The following is a 19,930-nucleotide window of genomic DNA, read 5'->3' on the forward strand; positions in this document are numbered from 1 at the left end:
TGTAGGAAACAAATAGCGATTATCGAAAATTGACGAATTGATCAGGAAAAATTAGGACCCGTTCCCTCCTCCACTTCCCCCACCAGAGTCACAAAGAACTATCAACAACACATTAGGTGGGTGCGTTACTGGAATGCTGTCAAGACAGCATGGCCAAAAATAAAAACAAAAAAAAAAAAGTTGAATTGGTTTCAGGCAAGGGCAAAGCAGACGTCTATTAAGAGGCTGTTTGTGAAATCAGAACAGGAGTCAGATGCTGTCTCTTTTTTCCTCTCAGTGGTCGCTGAGCCAATGTGGTCACAACAGCCACAGGGACTCAGGAGCTGGCCAAGAGGCCAGGTGAGTCAACACAGAATTTCTTGTCCCTCTAGGCAATTTCTCTCAGCAGTGCAAATTTATAGCAGAACAGAGAACAGTGAGCTGCTTATCAATCAGGAAAAGATAGACATTAAAAGTTTTTTTTAAGTGCTGGCTAGCAAAGACAGCTGAGGGAAGTTGGCAAGGGAACAAGGCCTGATTCCCCCATTAGGAAGCCAAAGGCAGAAAATCTGTGGGGAGGGTACGTGCTGGTTTCTAAGCCCCTTCTGGGTAAGAGACAAACACTTATCTTTTCTTTTATTCCATTCTTACTAAAAGTGAGCAGAAGCTATATTTTCCTTAAATAAAAATTGACCCTGAACAAGAGGGTCTTCTGAAAACAAAGAATCAGATGTTTATGGTTAATATAGAGGTTCCTTGTGGACAAGAATCAGGGGCTACATGGCTTTCTGCTGTGTCACCAGCCGGAAGATCAAATATAATTGCGAACTGATTAACTGGTTGACTAACTGATTAAAATTTCAACAGAGGACTAACATGCTCATGTGGGTATTGCAGGGGTATGTCACAGAAGCCCTCAGCAGTAAATCCTAAGCACGACACTTGGATTTTCCTTTCTTGTAAACACACTGGCACTCACAGAGAGCTGTGAGTTTATCACGTGGTGCCCCTTTAAATTCTGGAGGTGCAGATACTGAGGGAAGGAGTGGAGGACAGGAGTAGAAGAGGAGATTGTAAACCCAGGCACCGGGAAAATCACGTGGGACGGCAGGTTTCTGGTGCCCCATCAAGAGACACAGACATCTGGCAGCAAGACAAGTTTAAGGCCATGTGCTGGATCCAACTGCATGTTCTTGTGCTGCCAGGACACTTCATCCTCCTGAGATTCTTCCCTGTACAAGGCCTGAGTGCCAAGTAAGTATATATGTGGCCAGTGAAGTACTACACTCTTAGCAGATATTTTTTTGGATGGTGGATGGATGGATGGATGGATGATGGTACAAACAAATGAACAAAGGAAGAAAGGAATAAACAGTGTACTTTTTTCTCTATGCACTTTCAAGTCATCCATTCAGAAATAATATTCTACTTGCAAAGAATATTCAGCAACGTTGCTCCCAGTTGACTTCTCCACACTGCACACAAATGTTGCCCAACTCACTTGAGACGTCAAGAGCATACTACGTAGAATCTGGGTAGTGGTAATCTCCCCAGAGTCTCCACCACACCAAAGCAATTAGAGCAATTAATAGTAACTAGAACTCATTGATTTAAAAGTAAATTACCACAATTGGGTATCTGCAGGTTTGCCAGGGGAATATTCTTGCTGCTTTCATTTAGGCAGTACAAATCCTGAGTTTCTGGACTGGATTTAGTCTCCTGGAGAGTCTTGATCCACATAATGTCACAGGAGCATGTAAATGGATTGCCCACCAGGATCCTACATGGAACAAAAATGAAACCCAATCAGGCTTCGATCTTTTAGTTTTAACTACACTAGTGTTTAGGAAGCTCTGCAACATGACGCATTCTTCCTAGCCAGCAATCTTGGGAGATTGTACCCACCTTTAAAGCACAACAGTACTTATTATTCATTCTTTTATCTAATACACACTGAGCTTCTGTTGCATGCAAACACCACTGTAGAGGCTAAAGAGTGATGTAGGACTTTCCAGAATAACAGGGGAAACAAGATAGGAACAAAAACAGCCATAACATAGGACCAACAGGATGTCTCGTAAGATGGGGAAAAGTAAGGCGCCATAACAAATTTATCACAGTTATTGTATAGTTATTAAGAAGATCTTAAGCAAAGATGTCAACAGTAAGTTTTCAGGAATGCTGACCAGGCTAGAGATTGAAGCGTTATCATTAAATAAGCTCAGACTTCAGTGGGCGACACAGCGATTTCATCTTCACTTAAAATGAGACTGTAAATAAATGCTAAGACTAAAGCGTGAGAGCCAAGAGGGCAGGACTGTCAGCCTCTGCATTATGCGACCGCAGTTCAATTTGAGTGATACAAGAAAGCTGGAGTGAATGTGAGAGGGAGAACCTGCAAGGGAGCTCTTAGATTTCCTGCATACACACCCACACGTGCGCACACACACACAACAAGCACAGGGTTTCTGAGAGCAAGGGTAGCTGAGCTCCAGATTAAGTCTCTCAGCCCACTGTGGGAGGGTCTGCAAAGAGAAAGCCACCATTCAGCTGTGTGGCCTGGACTCCTGCGGCCTGCAACTGGTGAAAGAGGAAGTAGTCAAGAGGAAAATAAAAACCACAAGAAAAAAAATCTTTAAATGCTTATTTATAATACTCAGTGGCCTATTTAAGATGACTTCCATTTATGGTAATGAGTCTTTAAATGAGGCCATTTAAAATCGTTACATAGGCTCTGCCTGGCATTAACCACAATACTTAAGATTTCCATGAGGACAGGACCAGGGCTTTGCAACATTATTTACTCCTGTGGTTTTCTGGTCGGGTTCTTCGAATCTCAGGAGAGTTTTCTGGGAGTTTCTTCGAGGAAAATGTGGTCATGGAAGACATTTAATTTGTGTCTGCTTGATGGCCTCCAACACCAAAATAGGATTTGATGCTACTGGATATGGAATATAATGTGGAAGAGATCCACAATGTTTAAACCCCATTCATCCAAGATGTTTCCTGGCATTCCGAGCACGTGAAAAACTAAAGTCTTTCTAAAAGGAAGGTAGGATTGAATCCACATAAGTGACAAAGAAGCAAAGAGATCTTTAATCATAAACATAGCAATGTTCAGTGACCACACAACACTGGCAGACAGCTGGCTCCTTCCTCTGGCTCAGTGTGCAGACTCCTTCTGCACCACATACGCTTAAGTGTTTAGGCTTCTACCTCTCCCCCTGGATAGCAGAATCCTGGAACACGGAAACTCCTTATATCCCCACGGCCTAGTGCGACGTTAGTTTGAGTTGTAATAGGCACACAATTAACATTTGCTGAGTGAGTTGACTAAACATGCAGCAGGGGGAGTATTGAGATGTGAATTTGAAATCAGAACTCTAATATTTAATCATGAAAATTTTCTGCAGTGACGCTCCAAATGTTTACAGAGCCGCTTATTCTGTTCCATACCACTTCCTGAAGGTTTTCGTGCCCATTCTTGTGTTAGAAAGCTAGCGCCTCAACTCCATGAGTCAGTTGATTCCAAATAATTGCCAATTCCCAAGACTTTCACCACATAATACTCACGACTACCTAGTAACTTCTTGTCTCTCCACTAGGGGCATCTTCTGATTGGCACAACTTCCTTGTGAAGAGGGGTGGACCCCACAACTCGGGCAACATACAGTTTAAGCAAAGCCATTGCCTGGTATTCAAAGGCCTTGTCCATCTGGGCCCCCTCTACCCTACAGAGACTCTGCCTTCGGGTTCTTTGGGTACGTTTCCCAAAGGAATGGCAACAGATCATATTTGCTCCATGGCGATAATACAAAGAATCGAGCCCACTTGGAAATGCTGGCTATTAGTCATGAACATAGTTCAATATTTCTCCTATCATTTTACAGCAGAGGAAATTAGGGCGTAAGGATAAAGATCGAGTGCAGTGGCAGACCTAGAAGAAAACCTCACACAGACAGGCGAGACGAGAAGGACCACCTCTCCTCCAGGGTTCACTAGGCCAGTGCTGGGGTGGCCGATACAAGCTGGGGCGCGCTGCCCATCGCCACTCCCTCCCCGAGTACGGGTCTGCCTTCCACTCGGGCCTGGACATAACAGGGCGAAGGAGCTTCTACGAGATCTGTCGCCATTTGAACAAAGCCCCCGTCTTTCTCCCCTTTCCCTCCATTAGAAAACAAAACATCTATGTAAAAATAACATTTAAACTCACATAAGTGTTGTATTATCATTGAGATTTCTATTTTTTACCACCGAATCATATCTTCACGAGGAAGTAAAAGAACAAGTGGCCAAAACTTGAGAAATCATTTTTCAAGAATTTTGATATAAAAATAGATTTGCAGCATCATTCATTTAAAAAAATACTTAATTACCCTTTCCTGTGAAATTTCTTCCCCAAATGTCACATATAATCATTACTTACAGCTCAGACAAGTCAAGGTGACGGAAATGTTTCCTGGACAAACTCGTCAGTTTATTTCTGGTAAAATTGCTGAAAGGAATCAAAAATGTTAAATATGAATTTAAAATGTTACATTTCAGGAATAAAGTATTCAAAAAGAGATTTTCTTTTTTCAAAGTATAATTTTATTTGATCACAGTATATGCCTTACTTAGGCCCCAAATCTCTTTCTTTTACCTAGAGTGATAGCTTAGTTTTTCCTGCCTCTCCTATAATTCTTGTTTATGGGAGAGAAGAGGGAAGCGTAATTTTTTTTTTCTTTCGGTGAGGAAGATTGGCCCTGAGCTAACATCTGTTGCCAGTCTTCCTCTTTTTGTTTGAGGAAGATTGTCACTGAGGAAGCTGGTAACATCTGTGCCAATCTTCCTCTGTTTTGTCTGTGGGATGCTGCCACAGCATGGCTTGATGAGCTGTGTGTAGGTCCATGCCCAGGATCCAAACTTGTGAACCCCAGGTCACTGAAGCAGAAAACGCAAACTTAACCACTATGCCATGGGGCCAGCCCCTGTAATGTCTATTTTTAATCTCTTTTTTACCCAAAAGCTTATTTTTTGTATGCTGATTCAGAGCTGAGTTACATACCTCCTAGAGCTCTCTGACTTTTCGAACAATTAATAGAAGGATTAAATTAAATTAAAAACCATAAACTCATTAGGGAAAAAAGATGCTTTAAAACTAAAGAATAGTATGACTATTTTGAAATCACATGACACAAATAACTCTGAAGATTAACTGAATTTAACATGTCCTTATAGGAAAGAAGATACCTAGCGATTGATAAACTCTGCTGAAATTGTTTATATATGACTTCTAAATAACTAGATAATTCCATGATGATAACAACAACAGCAAAATCAGATAATAAGGAATATGTGAGATTTTTATCTTGAACTATTTTAGCAACGTATTATTTTAAGACTTGGACAAGCCAGACAAGGAAAAGATGTCCTATTTGTGAATGGAAAAATAATACTGAATTTACTGACGTGTTCTGAATATGTTGTTTTATTCAAGGATGGAAGTTCCAGTTTCCAAAGATCAGCACCATGAGACCTCAAGTTGGGAAATTCTGAGCCATAATCCTGGCAGCTGACTTGCCCTCTGAACTTGTTTACCAGTTGAATTTATTTAAGAAGTGTCCAAAGCTTGGGCCTCTAGACATGTGTGCAATAAGTAACATGAATGCAAAACAAACATCATCTTTTCCAAAAACAGCCAAGCTCTCAACAAATCGCCAGGAGCCTTTCAGTGTCTGTTCCCTACTTGGGAAAGCGAGTGATGGGCCGAGAGCCAGAAAAGAACGGGCGATCCGAGGGTGACAGCAATCTTGCCACCCCCACCCCGAGGCAAGTCTACTGTGTCAGCCCAATGAAATCACTGAAATCATCGGTGGAAGTATCCTGGGATGTCTGACCAGTCACCTTCAGAGAGGGCTCATACCCAGGGCCTAGTGCATGAGCTAAGGCTAGTCAATTGACCAGTGAAGAAAATGCCACCTCAGCATCTCATAATTCAAGAGCGTGTGTGTCCACTCTCCACTTAATTCTATACTGAGATTTCCACTCATCTACCCCTACCTACTCCAGGGCACTCTCTGCCTTCTATGCGTGCATCTTTTCTCTTCACACTGAGTATAAAGTGCTCACCCACATGAAAAAATAATCCCCTGGGAACTTGTGAAATGTGCCCACATAAATCTTTCTTTTGGAATGTGAATTAAGAATGGTTTCCACTGGAGTACAATACATTGAAAAGTCAATCTGCCTGTCTTCGCCTCAGTCTTGGAGGCACAAATGTTTTCATCGTCATCAGAAATCCTCATCCTTCTGAAGGAAAAAAAACCCTACTCTTCCTCCCAAGAAGAATGAGGAGAGCGGAGTCAGAGAAAGAGGATACTTGGTGTCAAGGTTCTCGGCCAGCGAGCAAAGGCAGTCTGGGAGCAGTGCGGCCCAGAGTGTGGTTACGCACCAAGGAACAAGGTGAGTTTTATGAACCATACTTATTATTGGGGCCAAAAGTCACAAAGGAGGAGGAGGGGAGGAAACAAATCAACAGTCCTCTGTTTGATTATAGAACTTTGAAAGGAGCTAATGAGCACCTCGGCAAAGCCCCTAGGAAACACAGATATTGGCTTTTCTCCCAGCCCCTGGGTTCTCAGGGGCCGGGCAGGAATTAAAGGCACCAAGAAATCAACTCAGTGAGCAGTCATAGGGGTTTTGGACAGTCACCATGTGATGCTAAATATGCCCAGGGTAAGGAAGAGACAGGATCTGACTTGAATGTCCTTAAGGCCCGCCGTGAATAGACGGCTCTTGCGCACATGTGAACACTGCAGGGAAACTCCCAGAGATGATCAGCGCATCCCAGGGGCGGAGAGAAACAGCTTCTGATACACATCCCTTTTCCAGCCCCCGGCACCCACTGTGCTGGTACACGAGGTAGGAATGCACTTCACAAGGGGGAGGTCAGGGACAACAAGCCAGCGCCGCTGCCCTCAGTCACAGCAGAGGTTGGGACTAAGGTCTGGAAAGGCAGACACTTGCTTTGATTCCCTCCTCCCTGCCATTCTCAAAAGCCAGCTACTTCATTTAATTTCATATCTTGGCGATTAGGAACCTCTTTCATCAGGTGGCTATATGAAGCTTACAGACACTTTATGACTTCTTCACAACTGTGTGAATCCTGGCCTGACTTCTTTCTGTCCTATGATTTCATCGAGCTGCAAATATCAATAGAGTTTTTGCAGTTTGACCAATGGGCTTCCTCACCACCACCTTTTAAAGAAACTAGAGAAGACCTGCCCATCTCTTTGGTTGCCAGTTTTCAAATGACACCTCTTTGGGACACAGGGAGTTGGCTTTATATAAGTTGTGTGCTGGACAAAGAATGCCATTAAAATTATTCTACCATACATCACCCTGAAAAAACACACTAGGTGGCTTCGGTATTCATATAAATAGCATGCAACAAGGAAAGTAGGGAAAATATAAGAGGTATAGTAAAGTAATAACTAATTCTGTTAATAAAACTATAATTAACTATCGCCCATTGAACACAACATAGCCCTAGGGGAAATGAAATGGTAAAATAGCCAGTAAGATGTGATTGTTGAGTAATTCGGGTCGAAAGTCAGCTGTAATGAAAATTCCAGAACTTAACCACTGAGGTCATTAGTTACAGTTAAGTGACTGCATTGGAGCCTTTTGCCTTTTTCTTCTATCCAACTTCTCTCTTGTTTATGCTATCAAGGCCTACGCAGACATCAGATTTGTGCAGGCAAACCAACCACAGAGAGGATGCCAAAAAGCACTGAAATGAAATGTGTTTATAGAGTTCCTTGGAGTTTCATCACGTTTTTGCCGTATGTTTTATATCTTAATTCTACCGACTTTATTTTTAAATTGACTTCATCATTAATGTCACCTATAAAATAGGAAGTCACGATACCGGCTTTATGAAATTAAGGTCTTTCATAATATCAACAAATCTTCATAACGTGTCCAGGCAATCTGCTCTAAGAGAGTGACGTCTTTTATCACTGGCATGGCAATCAGTTGAGGAACTGTTCTCCCCAAGAAAACAAAGAGGACAAATGTGACAAGAAGGGCTGGTTCTCAAATTACATGGATGACACAAATTTTCTTTCCTGTACTCTTATTGTAGGAATATGGCTAGGAGTGGGCCCTGGAGTCACAATCCTGCCACTTTCGATCTGTGGACCTGCGCAAGTCCTAGAACTTCCTCTGTCTTTTTTTTTTTTCTCCTGCTTTTTCTCCCCAAATCCCCCAAGTACATAGTTGTATATTTTAGTTGTGGGTCCTTCTAGTTGTGGCATGTGGGACACCGCTTCAATGTGGCCTGATGAGCAGCGTGGTGTCTGCGCCCAGGATCCGAACTGGCGAAACCCTGGGCCGCCCAAGCAAAGCGCGTGAACTCAACCACTCGGCCATGGGGCCAGCCCCTCTCTGTCTGTCTTTACATCTATGAAACGGGAATCAAGAAGATCTTCCCTGTCAAGTGACAGAAAAATCAAGTGAGATAATTCAGGTAAGAGTCTTATAGGTACACTGTAGTCTATGAAACATATAAGTATTGTCGCAGAGAATTTGCAAAGCACAAAAGAGCCAATGAATGCTGACAACATTCCTTCAACAGAAGCTCCCACTGAAAATTCGGGGCATGGGGACATCAATCTGAGCTTAGGGGTGGGTAATCCTCTGTTTAATGAAGAAACCTCTCAGGAAGTCCACACCATATTGACTAGACACTATCATCTAACAGAATTTAGCAGCAAACAATCTGAGAGCTCCCACTGTCCATATTTCCATTTGGCTTCAGTCGACAGAGCATCAACATGACTTTAGGCGAAACGTGCTGTTGTTAATAATTGTCTGACCTTTGGCATATCCTACGATTGATTTTTCTCCACTTTTATCAATCATGACAGATAGCTTTGGGAAAACGAAGGTTCCAAAGAGGACCCATTGTGGGGGGAAAAGCATTAGTAATTTTTAGTTCCCTAAAAAGGCCAAGGCCAAGTCAGCTTCTTTCAGCTCCACCAGTTTGATGTCTTCCAGGGAACATGTCATGATTCCAAGGAAAAGAATCAGGGACGCTGTACCAAGACACAGTTTTCACATCAGACTCCTTACTGTTGGCCTATTGCTCTGTCCAAGATGGAAATGGCCCAGAAATTCATGAAAGGGAATAAACAGGCTGTTCTAAGTACCCCTCTGAAGCTATTCAGAAATCAAACAAAATAAAAGCTAATGCTTCTAAGCTATTATCACAGCTATACTAACTTTCAAAAAGGAGGTTTAGAGTTGGAAAAGAAGAAAAACAGAGGAAAAAATTATTGAATAAATTGGGCCCTTGGAAACAAAAGAATCAATCTTTACTTACATGTGCTGTAAGTTGGTGTTTTTCAGAAACGCTTTATGAGCCACAAATTTTAATCCAGAATCCACAATTGTCCTATGAAAACACATAATTGCATGTATGTTAGAATTAACCAATGAAGGACCCTCTGACTATGACAGAGCGTAGGCAAAAGCTCTGCAGTAAGATACATCAGTCCTGAGCACTCACAGGTTTTTCAGTCCCACGTAAGCTTCAACATCATCTTCGTTGATGATTTCTAGCCTTTTCTGATTTGCAATGTAACTGCAAAAAAGCAGAGAGTGAAAACCAGTGACTCAGAAGGTAGGCAATGCATGAGAGAACGGACAGCTTCCATGCAACCTCACCAGGGTGCTCAAGGCGATCCCCCCCCCCCCACCCTAGCCCCACCATTTTTTTCAAATACAGCAAGGGGAGCAAAACTGAGTGTGACTGAAAAGAAGTCATGATTGATCAGGTTTCATGGTCAATGACAGGTTCACCAGGTTTCATTTTTTCTTAATCTTCTATCACTCTTTCAACTAACAAGTTCAGCTTGCCAACTCTTTTAAGGTATCCCCTGTGTAGAGAGGTGAAAATAACTGGAAATGCATCCACTAACTCTCAAAGGCATTTCACCCTTACGGTGACAGCCATAGGGATGCCACATCACCGTGCAAGAAAAATCACATCCTTCCTCACATTCCAGCAGCAGCAGTCACTCCCTCCTTTTACCTCGGAAATGACTGAAGCAGATTCCCCTCCCCCTTTCTCTCTCTCCCAGCCTCCATCCCTCCCTTCCTCCCCACTCTCTCTTTTCTGAGGCCAGCATCTCCTCTTTCTGCCTTTGTCATTAATAACACCAATTTTTCCTTTCAGGAAGCACATTTCACAAACTCCGTGTGGCCCCAGTGCACTCTGTATAGAAACGAAGCTTCATCTTCTCTGAAAACCCTCAAATATAGGAATAAAATGGTGACTCTAGCTGGACAGAGAATCCCTTCCCCTTGGCCATGATGCCTGGCTTAGAGATGTGCATATGACCTCAACTAAACCAATGAGAATCTTCCCTGAAATTAAATAGATTATTGCTGGGACAGAGAGTGTCTCTCTCTTTCTCTGGGACCATAGCTGAAATATTACACAGGCCTGGGGTTTCCATGGGAAATTTTTCTGCCACAGTAAAGAGACTGTCCGAGAAAGAAGTCAGCACACAGAAGGAAAGAGAGCTGAGAGATTAAAGAGAGGCAGAACCCTGAAAATGCCACTTGAGCCTTTGGATTCAGCCATCTCTGAAGACGATGTCACGAACAGAAATTCGATCTGAATTTCTGTCACTTGCAATCAATAAAATCCCTAGCAATACAACACAAAGCTATTAAAACTACCACCATGGACTCTCCTTGTGCTAGTCATCTGAGCACCTGTCCACTCACTTTTCTTACATCACACCCTCTTTGAAGACACAACAGCTGGATCCTGTTTTATTCTTCTTAATGTGCACCACAGCATCTAGCAAAGTACCTTGCACAAGGTAGGAATTCAAAGGATGAAGGACAGATGAATGGACAAATGGATTGACGGATGGATGGGCAGCAGTTCCAAAGGCACTATAGAAAGTTGTGCTAGTGGGATTTTCAAAAAATTTAAGACACATAACATTCCAATTATGACACAAAACAAATATGCAGCCTTTCTATTACCAAGAAGAGTTAAAATAAAAATTATAGTAACCAATGGGGCAGAAGGTACAGCACCTATAGGTCCCTTCTACGCAATCCAAAACAAGATAAAAAAGATATCACATATGGTAAGAGTTGGGGCACCCATTTCTAGAAGATAAATTTTAGAAATAAATTTAGTAAATGCTCTGAGGGAACAAAATTACACCAAAGAGAAATAATTTTAAAAGGAGCCACATAAACATTGTCTCCTGTTACACAACAAAAGCAACCTCCAAGACAGCAGTATATCTTCTGCTCAAAGGTCTTGGTTCTCCCCGATACCCAGGGCCTCGCGCTTCACAGCTGTGCAAGGATTCATCCCCTTCTGTCCTCCCACACACAGAAGAAAACATGCTAAGACTCCAATCTAACGCTCAAACAACAATTTTCAACATTCAGAGTTTTTATAGAACATTTCAAAATTATCACATTTTGGAAACATTTTTCCAAGATTTTCATTCCACTAACATTTTCCATAGAGACCACAGTGACCTCCTTCTAAATTATCTCCCAGAAAGAGCTGCCTTCCAGAGAACCCTGAATTTTAACGCTTTTGTTCAGGCAACTGCAGCAAAAATGGTAGATAATGTGGGCAAGATTTCCTTTGGGGTCACAGCCAGGACTTCCAGAGAAGTCTGTCTACTCCCTACAGCTGAGCTGGCATGGTGGCTGTCACCATGCTGATATCATCTGAGCATTCTTCAACACTCCTTCTTGGACCGTCACTGCGTCCTCCATGCTTAAGGCAGGGGCCTGACACTCAATAGGGACTTAACCAACGTCTGTGGCACAAAGCATTTATCTTTAACTTTCCTTTTAGTTATCTATGCCCTTTATTTTATTTCTATTTCATTTTCATCAAATTTTTAATTTATAAACTCCTAAGTTGTATTCAATAAAATACAGTGAGCTAACATAAACAAAACTGGTAGGCACAGAATAAAGAAAAGCAGGAACAGAGATACTGCAGGGCTAAGAATTAGGTTTAAAATGCATACACCTGTTAGGAAAGGGCCATGAGCTTGAATCTAAGCTTTCTAGTCACCACGCCCAAGAAAAGAAGGAAAGGGGTATCCATTCAGTCGGCGGTAAATTTATAGCATTCGTGAGATGAAAATAAGTCAGACATTAAGCAGAGCATAACTGTTCTTGGATCTAAGACCAGACAGGAGATTTTACAGAAAACCATCAAAAGAACCATGTGAAATTACAAAAAACGGTCACTAGAGAATATCCTTCCATTGTGGAGGCAGGAATTCCTGGATAAAATAATGAAGTTTTCTCCTGGTCAAAATGGAAAAACCAACAGAAGAGCTGGATTAAAAGGTCAGTACGTGCCTCTCTAGAAGCCAAGAATTCTGCTTTATAAGTTACCATCTGCAGAGATGCCCACAATATAGCTGCTGGCGATAGAGCGCTCATGAAACCTACCCCATGGGAAACTCTCCTTAGCTCCCATTAACTGAGGAATCACAGGGTTAGAATGGAAGCCAGTAAAGTTAATAACAGACAGTTCAGAGGCGAGTCCTCCATGGTCGAGAAATATATGAAAAGCTGCTTACCCCACAAAGAATCTGAAATGTAAATTAAAACAAGGACATACCATTCCTCTCCCACTAGCTGGACAAAATGTTTAAAGCCTGACAATAGAAGGCATTTCTAAGGATGTGGGGATTTCTCTTACATTGGTGGAGGGAGTATAAATTGGTACAATCACTTTGAAGAGCAATTTGCTGGTATCTTGGAAAATTATAAATCAGTATGCTTTATAGTCAAGCAATTCCCTTTCTAAGTACTCACCTGAGAGAAAGTCTCACACAGGCACCTAAGGAGATATATACAAGAATATTCACCATACTACTGTCAGGATCAGAAGTTGGAAACAACCCAAGTGCCATCAACAAAGAAACAGAAAAAAATAAAGTGTGTAGGTGTGTTAAATAAGTAAGTTGGATTGAACCTCATCTTTTATTTGAGCAGAAAGAGATCTTCATGCTAAGTGAGAAAGAAAAATAAGCAAAACTGCATACTGATATGTACACATAATATAAAATAATTTATGTGACCTTTTAAAAATACACAGAAAATAATACTACATCATGTTCATAGTCAAGGACATTTGTAAAGTTATAAAAACAAGACTGCAAGGAAGTTCACCTCGGGAAAAGAGAATGGGCCTGGGATAAAGAAACTTCAACTGTTAAACTATTTTATTCAACTACTAAACTATTTTATTAAAAAAGACAAAAATGTTAAAGTCAGTTCTGAATATAAGGACATGAAGTATTGTTGTCGTTATATTTTTTTGAATTTTTTAAATTTATGAAGAAAAAAGAAAGAAGGAAGGAAGAAAAGAAGGGATGGAGGGAGAGCTGGGAGGGAGGGAAGGACAGAAAGAGAGACAGACAGACAGAGAAAACCACACGAGTGAAACAAGAGCAGGGAAGCTGGACCAGGGCTGCTCAGTTAGGAAGTGGACAAACACGCCTACACTCAAGGTCTTGGCTCCTTGGACCACCCCAAAAGGCAAATGGTCTAAGAGCCTTCAGCTCCCTGCCCCAGCGCCCCAGACAGGAACCAGAAGACTAAGGAGCATACTGGGCTGCCCCCTCCTGGTGATTTCCACGTGCCTCCAGGAGGATTTTGGCAACACCAGACCTTTTGAGCATTCCGATCTCACTGCCACTTATAAGAAAAGCAGCAGCTGCGGAGACCCACCCAGGGTCGGGAAGGAGAAAGGAAGAGCCAGGCCAGTGCAGACAACTGAAAGATGCGCCCGCAGGCAATGCGGCAGGCTTTCCCCCTGGAAAACCATTTCCCACCACTGTGGTCAAAGTGCTGTCAAACTCTGAAGGCTCTTTACTGAGTTATAAAACACATCTCTGAGAAGGGTTTCATTCCCAACAAAGCAGTGGGAAGTCCCAGTATCTTGGCACAGGCCTTTCTCATGTGCTTTCTTTCCATGGCAACTCCGAACTCCTCTGACCTATGCCCACTGTTCTGGAAAGCCTAGGCCCCAGGGGTTTTAAGGCACAAGCCACCCCCCCAGAGCCATGTCCCAGCACTTGTCTGACAGGAATCTCATAAACGAGTTCTGCAAAGCTTTGGTTCTTCACGGAAAACTAATCTTCTGCCCCTCTAACCTGCAGCCGACGCCTTAGTTCTCTTTCAGACAAGTCAGCAGCCTTTGAATAGCGACAAAGAGACTTGGTAGATTTGGATTTTTTTAATTCGATATTTCTTAAGTATTTCCCTCACTTACCTCCTGGGCATCCCAGGCCCTCTGGCCCACCCCTCCATCAGCAATCTGTCTGGAACATCGTTGGCGTCCAACCATCCTGTTTCCCGAATATGCCTTCCTCCTTTCTCGAGTCCATATAGAGGATTCTTGCTTGGCCCTCATATGATGAGGGCTGTTTTTCACTGTTGTTTTTCACTTTTACGACATCCCAAGACCACCATCTACTGCCCTAAAAGTTGGATCCCATATTCAAGGAGCTTCTCACTGAATTCACCTACATCTGTTCTGGGACCCTGCAATATCTGAAACACTGCTTGATTTGTACACAACACCGAAAAGGCTTTTTCCATCAGAACATTTTTATTCCATCATTGGCAAGCATTTCTTCTTTTAGCATTTATTGTACTTCTTACTTTGAAAATTAAGAATTAGAAGGGATGGAGGTACTTTTTGTACCGACAATTATATTTTTCTTTTAACCTATCTGACTCCCCAACTGAACCGTTAACTCAGATGGAGGGGTCTTATTCATCTCACGGCATCTCCACTTCCGGGCGCAGAGCTGATGCTCACACACTGTCAAACAGATCCACGGAGTCTCCGAGTACCCTGGAGTCTTCATTGTCCCACTGGAAAGACCAGACACGTACATAGATTGCACGAAGGATGCACAACAAATGCTAAATGAAGATTGTGATAATAGAAAATAACTTCACTTATCACGGAGAAAACAAGGAAACCAAATAAGGACCATAACAAAGGAGGACGGAGAGTCAATCTTGAAAGCAAAATGTGTCTGATCTAGAAGTAAATTTAGATCACAAGCATACAACATATTCAAACCAACTACTAATTTATTTATTTATTTCTGCTTTATCTCCCCAAATTCCCCCAGTACACAGTTGTATATCTTAGTTGCAGGTCCTTCTAGTTGTGGCATGTAAATTTATTTTTTTAAATGATTAAAAACTAATCACCCGAAGAAGGTGAGCATGCATTTGCCACCAAACTCTCAGTCTCAGGAACGTTAAGGCTAGAAATGGCCCCCAAGGATCTTCTGATCCTGCGGTCTTGACCTTGAAGGAGGTGATGCTCTCTGGGGTACAGTGCTCATGGCCACAGTATTTGATGAGCAGAAACGAGATGGCTCCCAGCAGAGGTACAAGCACCTGTGAGGACACCGTGGGAGGAACTACAAGATAGTATTGGGCAGGTCAGTGAAGGCTTACGGAGGTCAGGCCTTGAAGAGTGACCCAAAGTCGACAGATAAAGAACTCAAACATAAGAAGAGTCCGTATGATTTGCCTTTTTATCTTATATGGTCACCACAGCCGCACCAGTCTCAACTTGACATCCAGGATCTTCACTAAGACATTTTCTTGAGGGTAAAGAATTTCCTCTCCTTTAGCTTAACAAAAAGCTTGTAGGTGGCTTTTTGGAAAAGAAGAGAGAAGAGGTAATTTTAGGAAAAATTTGCAGAAACATTTTTGAAATACAGGTTCCTGGAAAGGGGATTGATCCCATTTTAAAAGCTTTCACAGTGGCTGTGACAACCTGCTAACTAATTGTTCCAGGTAATCTTCTCAAGTAATAAAAACTGGTTTCTAATGCATCTTTTCCTCTCGTGTACTAGCTTAACAGCAGGATTGCTCAAAAGTCAAATTTCCCTGTAACTTAGACTTTACTGCCTGAATTGTACTTTGGCAATTCATCAAAAAGAAATGGAAACAGCCGTGAATATTTCCAACCGCCACTCTTCAAAATGGAATCACTTCCTGCTACCTTGGCTACCCCCCACCTCCACCCCAAGTAAACAAGTAAACAAATAAATAAGGTAATAAAAGTAGATAGAACTCAAACTCCACAAGAGATTGTGATGTGTGTCCAGGCTTACAGCCGTGGGGTGCAGAATTTCAACTCTGATAGGATCCTTTCTGCCATAAGATTCCCATCACAGGGAATATAATAATTCTTTTAAAAAAATGCCCTTAGGGGCTGGCCCCTTGGCTGAGTGGTTAAGTTCGCGCGCTCCGCTACAGGCGGCCCAGGGTTTCGTTGGTTCGAATCCTGGGCGCCGACATGGCACTGCTCATCAAACCACGCTGAGGCAGCGTCCCATATGCCACAACTAGAAGGACCCACAACGAAGAATATACAACTATGTACCGGGGGGCTTGGGGAGAAAAAGGAAAAAAATAAAATAAAATCTTTAAAAAAAAAAAGGCCTTATTCCCTGAGTCCACAACCAGGTTGCTTCTGTTTCTCAGGAAAATGCTGAGAAAGAGTTTTGAAAGTCAATCCATGATGGGCCAAAGCAGGACTCAAAATAAGACTCTCTCAGTCCATCGCTCCATTCTTAAGAGAGGGCACACCACCCCAGCTATGAAGACAGGAATTAGAGAACACCAAATAAGCATGCTCAAAACCTGAATTCAAACAACCTCTCATCACATGCTGTTTAGTGTCAGCATTTCCACCTCCTTTGTGGTCCTGGGCAAAGAAGTAGCACCACTAATTCCCTTTATTGTAGTGCTAACTGTGTGCCAGGCACCAGGTTACCCATAGATTGTCTCCCTTAACACAACAGTGCTACCAGGAGACCACTATGATTCTTTCCACATTTTTTTTTGAGGAAGATTAGCCCTGAGCTAACTTCTGTCACCAATCCTCCTCTTTTGCTGAGGAAGACTGGCCCTGAGCTAACATCTGTGCCATCCTCCTCTACTTTTTATACGTGGGACACCTACCATAGCATGGCTTGCTAAGCAGTGCCATATCTGCACCCGGGATCCGAACCGGCGAACTCCGGGTTGCCGAAGCAGAACGTGTGAAGCACTTAATCGGTGCACCACCAGGCCACCCCTGATCCTTTCCACTTTTAAAAGAGGACACTGAGGTCCACCCATGCCAGATCACTTTCCCAAGGTCACATAGGTCCCCAAACAGGAGATGAACCCATATCTGCCTCCTCTGAAGTCTGAGCTTGTAGCCACTATATCACACCCCTAGGACTGTGGAGTTTTAAATCCTGCACCTTTGACAAGGAATAATTTCTAAAATTTCTGCAAAATGGACCTTTACAAATGATCACAGCCTAAAAGCACTAGTCAATGAAAAGGAATGAGGACATTTTACAGGATGCTGTCATGTATTATATTTACACAGAGCTAATAGGAGATAAATAAAAAGTCTTCTTCCAATTCTTACATAATGCCAAGCTCTGAGACTGCAGCTTCCTAGAATAGCCCAGATACCCTGGGAATTTAAGAATTCAAGTGCCTGGAAAATAAGAAGCGGTGTGGTGGAGGGATAAACACACTCTACTGCTTTACCTCTCACAGCCCCGTGACCCGGGGCAAGTCCCTACGCCGCAGTTTCCTTCTATGTAGAATGAGGTGGCAACAGTAACTGCCTCATGGGGTTTTTGGGAAATTGGAAAACTGCCTTCTCACACACGAGGACCTCAATTAATGCTAGTTATTATTAACAATGAGGAGAACACCAAGGTTTAAGGCCTGGCTTGATCGCTAACTAGCCGGTGAACTTAACCTCACCTTGCCTGCAGAGACCATATCTGCGGAAGAGGAAATTTGGACCTGATAATGTCTCAGTTCCCTTGAGCCCACAAATTAAAGGGAAACTTTAGCAAAATATTACAAAGAAAAAAATTACACTCTGGATTTTTCTATGAGTATTTATATAGCATTTTTTTAATCCTCCTCTATCAACAAGGTGGTTTCCAACCAGCAACACCACAATTTACAACCAGAAAAATTAACTTTGAAAAAAACCCCTTCAACTTGGCTTTCTCCGTAAACACATCAGTCTCCATCAGGAAAACGTAAGTTTCATTTGACGTATTAGCATAGTCTCCCATGGAGATTTAGGATTGGATCCCGGTCTATGCATAATGTGCCACATAAACCATATAAACCAATCAACCAGAAGTCACAAAGGCAGCAAGTGGTCCAGATCTAGTCAACACCGGGTACCTTCATCTTCTTATTAGACTTTTCCAAATGGGAAGATTTCACATTTTAAAAATCTGAATTTCCATATGCTCTTAAAAAAAAAACAGAAGGCCCACCACACTGGACTAACATTTCTTCCCGGCAACAGTCAGGGCGAGCTGAGTAACATTGCCCCTGGGGGCTTAGGGTGCATTTCCAGGTGGTCACATTCCTGACTGACCTCGGCCATTTCACCGGCCTGTGGAAAGATTTTATGACCCGTGACTTAAATCTTGCTTGTAATTTCCTCTGAGACTTCAGTGCTGCTCCAACCATTCTCCTGCACTGATATGTCGTCTCCACGCACAGAGATCCCTGAAGTGAGCCTCTCAAATAAAATGACACAGAAGCCACAATAAAAGTACCTCACTTTTTTAAAAAAGTTAGTTCTACCTGTTCCAGAAGCTTTAGAAGCTTCTTCTGTTGTGAAAAACTAAACTAAAACTGATAGAGACATAGCTGAGGATAATTTTCTACTGGGTACGGTGGTAAATAAATCCCAGGAAGAGCAAAAAATAGTTTTCCTTCTCACTAATTTACTTAATATCATTATATATTTCACGATAAGTCTCAGATCTTTCAATAGGTCTCAATAATCCGCCATAGTAAATGGAAAGACAAGTCAATAACCAAGAACCATGACATATTTCCACCAGATTAAATGAAGAGCCCCAGGATGGAAATGGTCCTGATACCAAACTCCTGTCAAGAAGGAGGCTTAAGTTATGTTCAAGCCAAAATTTTTATCTTGGGCAGGTGTCCTCTGTTTTGGGCAGGTGTCCTTTAACATCAGTCAATATGAAACCACCAGAAACACGAGTCGGCTGACTAGGTGACTTGGGGGACGCTCTGCAGCTAATTCATCCTGGCAGGCCCATGAGGAGCCATCCCTCTCAGAGTTGGGGGCACCCCAGGAGCCTGAGGGGGCTTTTCTTACGGTTGGGAAGCCGTCTGGTCACACCTGCTCCTAAGAGTTTCTAGGCTAAAACCATCTCTGCTGTGCTCTGTGGGTGGAACTCTGTGGTCTCAGACGAGCATCTGTCCAAGTTCTGGGGCTGTCAAAGGGCTGCTTCCCCGGCAAGCCTGCACCTGCCCTCTGGTACCTCATCTAGTCCGCGGTCGGGGGCTTCCACCTGGATGAGCACGCAGGCCGGGCTGCTTGGTCTTTGTAAAAGGATGTCAGCCCCACCATCTGCTTGTCTGGTTTCCAAAAAGAATGGATCTGGCCTTAACCAGCAACAGAGATTAAAATTTTCCAGGCTCTGGTCAGAGGGGACAACTTCAAATCATCTGCAGCCCAGCTTCTACCAAAGGCTGGTTCAGCACAAGGTATGCGGGAACGGGAGGCAAAGCTCCTGCGTTGTGTTTTATAATTAGAGTACAGGGGTATTAAATTCTTGGACCACGTTAGCCTTCTTGCAGAATTCATGTCCTTGTCACTTCGCCCAAATTTCACTGGCTTTCTCAGTAAGAAGAAAATGAACTCTACTTCTGCATTTTTCATAAAAGCTGTGAATTACATCACTCATTGTCTCTGCAATAGAAATTCCTTTCAGAACATAGTGCCAGACAAAGCTATGTTCCTGTGGAATTAGCAGGCATTCTCCTTCCTAATAATGAGCTTCTCTTTTCA

General features: G+C 42.7%; 1 protein-coding gene across 12 annotated transcripts in view; it reads right to left on the reverse strand.

Annotated features, from left to right (window-relative positions):
• Nucleotides 1–19,930, reverse strand: part of NTRK2 (neurotrophic receptor tyrosine kinase 2) — a 346,251-nt gene that overhangs the window by 305,491 nt on the left and 20,830 nt on the right. For all 12 annotated transcript variants that reach the window (XM_014827013.3, XM_070496002.1, XM_070496004.1 and 9 more), the window contains 4 exons: nucleotides 9,533–9,607; nucleotides 9,347–9,418; nucleotides 4,406–4,474; nucleotides 1,605–1,759 (listed from right to left, as the gene is read on the reverse strand). In XM_014827013.3, coding sequence (XP_014682499.1) covers nucleotides 1,605–1,759; nucleotides 4,406–4,474; nucleotides 9,347–9,418; nucleotides 9,533–9,607 — 371 coding nt within the window. The remainder of the gene's footprint in view (nucleotides 1–1,604; nucleotides 1,760–4,405; nucleotides 4,475–9,346; nucleotides 9,419–9,532; nucleotides 9,608–19,930) is intronic.

The sequence above is a fragment of the Equus asinus genome, chromosome 23 (genome assembly GCF_041296235.1).
Source record: "Equus asinus isolate D_3611 breed Donkey chromosome 23, EquAss-T2T_v2, whole genome shotgun sequence".
NCBI classification, from domain to species: Eukaryota; Metazoa; Chordata; class Mammalia; order Perissodactyla; family Equidae; genus Equus; species Equus asinus.